The following is a 7,687-nucleotide window of genomic DNA, read 5'->3' on the forward strand; positions in this document are numbered from 1 at the left end:
TCAAAATATAGCTATTTTTTCCCCCTGAAACATCCCTATATTGCTAAGTCCTTGGCTAAAGTGTTTATTAGGGAAAAAGTTTGTTTACATGGTATCACAACATCCATCATAAGTAATAGAGATCCTATTTTTGTGAGTACTTTCTGAAAAGAGGTGTTCAAGTTACAGGGAACCCAACTAAAATTGAGCACGTCTTACCATCATCAAACGAATGGTCAAACTGAGGTGATTGTCCAGTGTTTGGAGACTTTTCTATTGTGTTTTATTGCTAATCAACCACATACTTAGGTTCATTAGATACCTTGGGCTGAGTATTGGTATAATACCAATTTCCATGTGGCTACACGAACTACACCATTTGAAGTGGTCTATGAGAGAGCTCCTCTAGTAATCACTCCATTCTTACTAGGGGAAAACTAGAGTGGAGGCAGTCCAAAGAAAATTGACTGATCGAGATGAAGATCTGAAGCAACTTTAGAAATATCTAAAACATGCCCAAGGGAGAATGAAAGAACAAGTTAATGCAAAAAGGAGTGAAAAAAAGCTTTGTTGTTGGGAAATGGATTTTTTTGAAGCTACAACCTCATAGACAACAAACTATTCATACAAAGATGTGTCCTAAAGTTAGTTCCTCACTACTATGACCCTTTCAAAATTGTTGATCGAATAGGTGTAGTGACCTACAAAGTTAATTTGCCTCTTATAGCCCATACTTATCCTGTTTTCAATGTGTCTCTTCTTAAGAAGGCAATGGAAAATTATTAAGTAGAAACCACTTTCCCTATTAGTTTGGAAGTTGAAACTTCTGTTATTATTCCTACTGTAATTATTCTTGCTGTAGTTTTGGCCCATAGAGTTATGACTAAGAAGGGAGAAAATTTGTGACAAGTTCTTATTCAGTGACAAGACAAACTAGTTGAAAAAGTTACATGGAAAGAGGAATTCCACATCATAAGGCAGTTCCTGATTTTAGTCTTGAGGACAATACTATTTCTTAAGTGGGGGACAATGTTAGAGATCTAATAAAATCAATGGCCCAAGTGCTAATTTGGTGCAATGATAATAAAATAGCCAACCATTTGGAAGGTATATTTAAAAAGAAATTAGAAGAATAGAAATTGATGATGTGACAAGAAGTCTAGTTTTAAGTGATTTCTATTATATTGAAATGAAGTGAGAAAAGAGTGATATTCTTAAAAAAAGATTATAGAATTTGTCAAAGATAAAGAGATATTAAAGATTATGAAATTCATTAAAGATAGAGAGCTATATCTCTCAAAGCACATGAAAAATCATTCATGTATTTCCCTTTTGATCATTCAATAATACAAATAACATTTCTCTTTCAAACAATTTTTTCAATTCTTTCTTTATTTCTAAACGATTTTGCATCAAAATTCTGTGTTCACCAAATAATTATACTAGCTTCTTTTTATATATATTAAAAAAAAAAGTAAATATCCTAGACTCGTGTCATAAAATACAACCTGGAAAAAAGACCTGGCCGGTCTGAATGATTTTTATTTTTTTTAAATGGTTTACATTAACTTTATGTTTAGTTTGGTTTGACAAGATTTTCACACGGGTGGATCATCTTGCAAATTTTATAGACAAGTTCATCAATTTTTTTTACCATCACTTCTCTCAATTTTAATTCTTTAAAACAACTATATGTATAAAGACCAATAAGAGAACAAAATTTATGAGACAACTTTTACATGGAATTCCACAATTCATTTCATTAATCCGATGGCTTTGGGGACAAGCTGGGGCCCCCTGAGAAAATGTGAACTCTATATGAACTCTTGTCATGGACTAGTGATTCAACCCTTGTACCATGAGAAATAACTCCCGAGGCTGCATGTCGTTCTCTATAAGATGCCCATGTAACCGCATACAAGCCAATAATGATGAAAGATCCACCGGTGATGCTGTTGTCATGGAAAAAAATTAGGAGCAATAGGAAACTTGAAACAACAAAATAAATTGATCCACAATACCACCTCTGGGAGCAGGTGCAAAACATTTTCCACACGTTTTGTGGGCAGAAGTTCCGTTTAGATGTAAAACTTGATAAGTATTTATTCAAGAGTTTGGATCCGTTTACACTAGGTGCCAAATTTAACAACTTACATCATTTAATAACTTTAATATAATGCAAAATTGATCAATACAATTGTTTAATCATCTTATATTATCTTTTTTATTATATATATCAAATTTCATGTAATTTGAATATTTGTAAATATATTGTCTAAAATTTGATATATACTTATATTTTAAAACTATATTATCCATTGAAACAAAATAATGCAATGAAGCACCTAATAATTTTACTTTTTCATGAAATGTTATAAAGTTTATATATTTAATAAAAACTTAATTGAATTAGTTAATTTTACATTTTATAAAAAGTTATTAGGTGGTGTAAGTTTGCAAGTTTAACACCTAATGTCAAGAGATCTTAACTCTTTATTGCAAGCTTGTGTCATAAATTTCAACATGAAACTTAAGAAAATAAGTTAAAAAACAGCTTATTTCAATGCTTCATAAAGAAGCTTACTAAAGTGAGCTATAAAAAGAGTTTACAAAAGTGATTACTGATTTTCATAAATTTAAAAAGAGTTAACATGACAAGTCACCATGTTCCATAATCTAGTTGCATAAATCTAAGAGCTAAACAATTGTTATACCGAAAACAAAGATCTGTAGCTTAATGTAGACATCTATCCATCTTTTACGGAAAATAAAGTATATCGTGCTGCTCTTTTGAATCAGCATTAACAAGTCAAGTACTCTTATAGAACTTATGATCAACAATGTATCAATAACAAGGAGGTAAAATGAGATCTTACCTTCCCATGTAAATTGGACTTCCAAGAAAAATTCTGGACAAGAGAGCAGAAGCTCCAGGTTGAAGTGGATTATAAAGGGCAACCATAGCTGGCCCCAAGATCTTGTTGCACCATGTAATAATTCCATAATTAAGGGCTGATGCGATAAATCCCTGAACAAACAAGGAAAACTTATGTAAGACTCTACATGTTAAAAGCCTTCTAAAGTAAATGATTACAAATTGATATAAATATCGCTAGTGTCTATCAAAATAAAATAGAATAAAAATCACTGAACTCTAAAATGCTGGAACAAAGACTTGCATTACTTTCATGCTCAAATAAACACACCCTCTTTTATTTAGCCCAATAACTATAATTCCTTTCTTAAACTACGGGCATATAGCTAAATACAAATTTCAATGACAATTCATGGCCTCCTTCTTTCCTTTGTGTAAGTTCAAGTATTTTTCGCCCACTCTAGCATGACCAGACAGAAAGAAACCACTAAATCATTCCAGGGAAATCCAACTTATTCCATACTCCTGCCCCAATGAAAAAATGGGTTTTGCCAACAATTCTAAAGCCTGAGTCTAGTTGCTTGGATCAAAAAATGGTCGGCTGTGGTACATAGAAATGGGATGTGCAACAGCACTTGGTCACTAAAATTAAATAGGTGTCATGGGAGGGTTAAATGCGTTACCAAAATGTGTTCAGAGACTATGGTTTTATTTTCCCATTGTTGGATAAGAAATTGATAGAGGCCCATTAGTAGCAGGTCGAGGGGATAATCCTGAGATGTAGAGCGTTTATGATTGAAGAAATGAGAAAGGAAAACAAATATAAACAGACTAGTTCATGACATATACCATGGTCTGTTAAGTCTCTGTTTTGGTATAGGGTTCAATAACCGATAGTGGAGAGGTGGTTATATTGGAGGAGTGAGACAGGAGGATTATAATTTTTCTGTTTGTTATTCCTTTTGGGCTTTTGGCTTCTATATCAAGCAGTAATTGTTTTCTCTGTAAAGCATAGGACTGGGGTAGGAACTTAACAATTCTCTGGTGTAATCTCTCCTACATTCCTATCTTTTCTGGACTTTAATCAGACTACTTATACACTTGGCATCCATCAGCAACCATTTGCAGAGCAGAATTCTGGCTGCTATATGCAGCACAAACATTTGTTTTTATTTAAATCTCAATAGATTTGTTCTTTGTTTTTTTCAACTTTAATAATATCTATACATTAACATATGAAAAGAAATCAAAAAGAAGAAAGTTTTAGGTCATTAGGTGTACTATGAATTTTTAAATTCTCTACAGAAACAGGATCAGTACTAAGATTAGAATGAAAAGTTCATGATTTTGAATTTGATCAACTGCCAATGAAAAATTCTTCACTAACAACAAATAATAAATTCCTGGAACATTTTAATTACTAAGGGCTTTCAGTTTGACTTCCTAGTACAACCTTTTCACAGCGTGAAAGTGGCACATATGGGTTAGCAAATAGTGTAACGTATAGTATCAGTATATCAAACTTGAATCCAACATTAAAGACAAAAATTTAGGAAAGTATTAAACAGTAAACAAGAACATTTTCTTTTCATTTTTCTCACTCTAAAACTTGGTGCATATTGACACCTAAATACTTAAGTGAGAATACTTCCACTAAATGAAAGAAAGAAAAGAATGACATTTAATGTGTTAAGGAGTAAAATCACACAAACAATGGAATAAGGAATACGGACTACAATGATTGTAGATAACTAATATCAGCTCATGATACTGAAGGTTGACTTAAAATCCTAGTGACTCACAGCATAAATAACGGCAATGATTTCAGACCGTGTCAAACTCCAGTCAGTTGACTCATCAGTTGCAAAGAATGATGTAGTTACCATCAGTACAGCACCAAAGAAGTACGAATACGCTGTGACAGATAGATTTGCAGGATACTTTTTTAATAAGGGAGCCTGAAAATATTTCATGATAATAAATTAAACATAACAAACATTGCAGTTGCACATATAAAAGTACCTAATATCATCATGAAATTAATCAGTGAAGATATTTTAAACGACCTAATTTAGGAGTGGTGTTTCTGCTAATAAATCATTCAATCTGACAAGCATGACAACTTTGGGAAGTCATCCAATAGCATATCAACCTGTGTTAATTTAAAATATTTTTGAATGAAGATGAAGGGAGAATGGTAAGTTTTCATTGTGACTGTCGAAAAAAATTAAGAATGAAATTGACTAACTCGGTGCTGTTAGTCTCCCTCTCTCTATATTTATATTAAGAAATAATGCACAATACAAGAGAACTGACTATTCCCTAACAATCCCCCTTAAGATGAACCCTATATGTCAAATTGTCAATCATGTTTAGCTTGTAGTTCACACATACATAGTAATAAGACGCTACTGTAGCTTCTTTTCACGCTTAAAATGACAATCAACTCAAAATGCTTCAGTATTTCACAAAAGATCGAATTATAATCAATACACTTGATAATCAATCACACAAGCTCGATAATCAGTCACATTATAGTTTCATAGATCTTCAACTCTTAAAGATTTTGAGGTTTTCCAGATGACCCATCTCGTCTGGTGCATAAAATATGACTATTAGTGTCATCACACCACATCATGTGTATAATACATGGGAATTGTGGCTTAACATATGAGTAATAGAGAAAAGAAATGACTGTGATCACTACCCTTTTTATCTTAATGCTTCCAGTAATCAACAATCGTTTGCAGGATATAAAAGATATGAACCTGAATGGTTAGAAAAGCAGCCATGCACATGCAGTTCCCTATGAAGCACAAAACCCCAAGATGAAAATGGTCGAATCCGAGATCCAGTAAACCACCAATTAACCATCCAGAAGGCTCTGGTTGACCTTTGGCACTTATTTCACTATGTGATGCGAAGTCTGTTTCTGAATTTCCTATCAAGGCTGGACCACGATACAAAACCATCAGTACAGCACCAAAAACACAGGAACATGTCCCTCCAACCTTGGCCAGACCTTCATATCTTAGCAAGTTCACACTTTCTGTACTGCATGAATAAGTTTATTAGGGCACACATTACTGTATGTCCTGATGTATCTTAATTTAATAAATGTACAAATTTGTGGGCAACAATAGTGTGGAGTTGTGTGCTTCAGAAAAAGGTAAAATGAACATGTCACATGCACATGCACATAGAAATTGAAAGAGAGAAACTAACCCCATCACTACAGCCAACAGAAAAGTAAAGACCGGAGTGGCTGGCTGAATTGCAGCAGCATAAGTTGGATTAGTATAGCTTAAGCCAATGAGAAACAAAAGATGGTTGCCAAATATCCTAAGCACGAATAAAGAAGCAAAAATACCATTGCATCAATAAAACACCACAGTTCAAACATATCAAATAGAGGGCATAAGTGAACATATCAAGAACCTCACCCAGTTAATCCGAGAAAGAAGAACGAGATCACGAGGCGCTTGGTTAAGGGTGGTCGTGTATGTCTACAAACAAGGCATGATTAGGATACTCATGCATCCGAAATAAAGCGAAGACAATGAGTATAAGGTAAAAAAGAGTTGCAAGTTGAAATTTCATTTCCAAAGCTTGATTATATAGCACAAGTATGAGCATTTCCAGAACCAGACTTGAAACAATAACCAATAAACCGCAATCACCATAAGCCAGCAGGCAGGCATGTATTCCAATTATATTCAACGACTCAAAATCTATTTCATGAAAATCAATTCCATTCAATTTTAAAGCCAGTAGGCCTTAAATTTTTTTCAGCTTATTTCAAAATTCATGGTCAAATTTATGACAAAAGCTCCCATGTAAAAAAGGCGCTCAATTAAGTTGTTTTTTCCGACAGCATCCTAAATATCGAAATGCTCCAAATTAAGGATAACTGAAGAAAAAACAAAGAGGAACTCTTCTATTGCAACAAAGAAAAGGAGAGAGTTACTTTTCACGGAAAAAAGCGATGGGAGCGAGAATGGAGAAGGCAAGGAGATCGCGGAAGACGCAGAAAACGATTTGGTTGACCCCAACATTGAGCGCCAATTTGGTGATGACGTGGAAGCCTCCGTTGAATAGTTGAACCATTGCCATGGCGGTGTGAGCCTTCCATATCTCACCCCCTGAAACTGAAACTGAAACTGCTCCCATTACCAGAGTTCACGATGAGGGCTTTGGTTCGGTCCGTTCAAACCGAGCCTAGTTTGGTGCATTCAAAATGAAAATTCCGATGCCAGGAATTAATGTATTTTAAAATATACTACACCAAGTGTTGTGTCTGAGTCGTGTTGGAAAAGGGCTCCGATCTCTATGCAGTTCCTTCCTTTTCGTGTCTCATGCTCTTCCAATCCAATTAATCAAAGGAAATTACTATAAATAAATAACATAATTTCATACGAATATTTTTTAATGTACAAGATTTATTAAAATCCTGTGTTTAAAAAATACCATTTTTAAAAATTATCACTAGCAATTTTTGGTACAAGCACTGAGAGAACAAAAAAATTATCAAATTTTAGAAATTGTCATGGACAGCTTTTTTAAAAAATTATAAAAAATAATAAAATAATAAAAAATTTATACAAATGAAATAATTTTGGTAACTAATTTTTTAGAAATAAAAAAAATTAGGTTAAAAATTGGCTATGGATGATTTTTGAAAAAAAATTCATATTTTCATAATTTTTCCTAAAACGCCATATTTGTTTTTTTTTCATATAAAAAAATAACCCTACTTTCTAATCCTTCGGGAATACTTTTATATTATATATATATATATATATATATATATATAAATCTTTCTACTTTTAAAAT

At 33.1% G+C, this 7,687-nt stretch overlaps 1 protein-coding gene across 2 annotated transcripts; it reads right to left on the minus strand.

The window, feature by feature from the left end:
* Positions 1–1,741: 1,741 nt before the first annotated feature.
* Positions 1,742–7,051, minus strand: LOC113858732 (WAT1-related protein At4g19185-like). Of its 2 annotated transcripts, XM_027491467.1 has the most exons (7): positions 6,822–7,051; positions 6,298–6,360; positions 6,080–6,196; positions 5,623–5,908; positions 4,657–4,812; positions 2,856–3,007; positions 1,742–1,931 (listed from the first exon to the last, which is right to left on the minus strand). In XM_027491467.1, the coding sequence occupies exons 1-7, from the start codon at positions 7,022–7,024 to the stop codon at positions 1,742–1,744; spliced, it is 1,167 nt and encodes a 388-aa protein (XP_027347268.1). In that variant the 5' UTR covers positions 7,025–7,051. The 2 variants fall into 2 exon arrangements, with proteins under 2 accessions (XP_027347268.1, XP_027347269.1); XM_027491468.1 differs by lacking the exons at positions 6,080–6,196; positions 6,298–6,360.
* Between the last annotated feature and the right edge of the window lie 636 nt (positions 7,052–7,687).

The sequence above is a fragment of the Abrus precatorius genome, unplaced genomic scaffold, assembly GCF_003935025.1.
Source record: "Abrus precatorius isolate BTA unplaced genomic scaffold, Abrus_2018 Scaffold2, whole genome shotgun sequence".
Classification (NCBI taxonomy): Eukaryota; Viridiplantae; Streptophyta; class Magnoliopsida; order Fabales; family Fabaceae; genus Abrus; species Abrus precatorius.

Excerpts from the sequence above, each read along its gene's own strand:
- LOC113858732 (XM_027491467.1), bottom strand. The coding sequence starts at position 7,024 with ATGGGAGCAGTTTCAGTTTCAGTTTCAGGGGGTGAGATATGGAAGGCT. Across the intron at positions 6,197-6,297 it reads TTCTTTCTCGGATTAACTGG|GATATTTGGCAACCATCTTT; the intron begins GTGAGGTTCTTG and ends ATTCGTGCTTAG. Across the intron at positions 5,909-6,079 it reads CTGTTGGCTGTAGTGATGGG|TACAGAAAGTGTGAACTTGC; the intron begins GTTAGTTTCTCT and ends TTATTCATGCAG.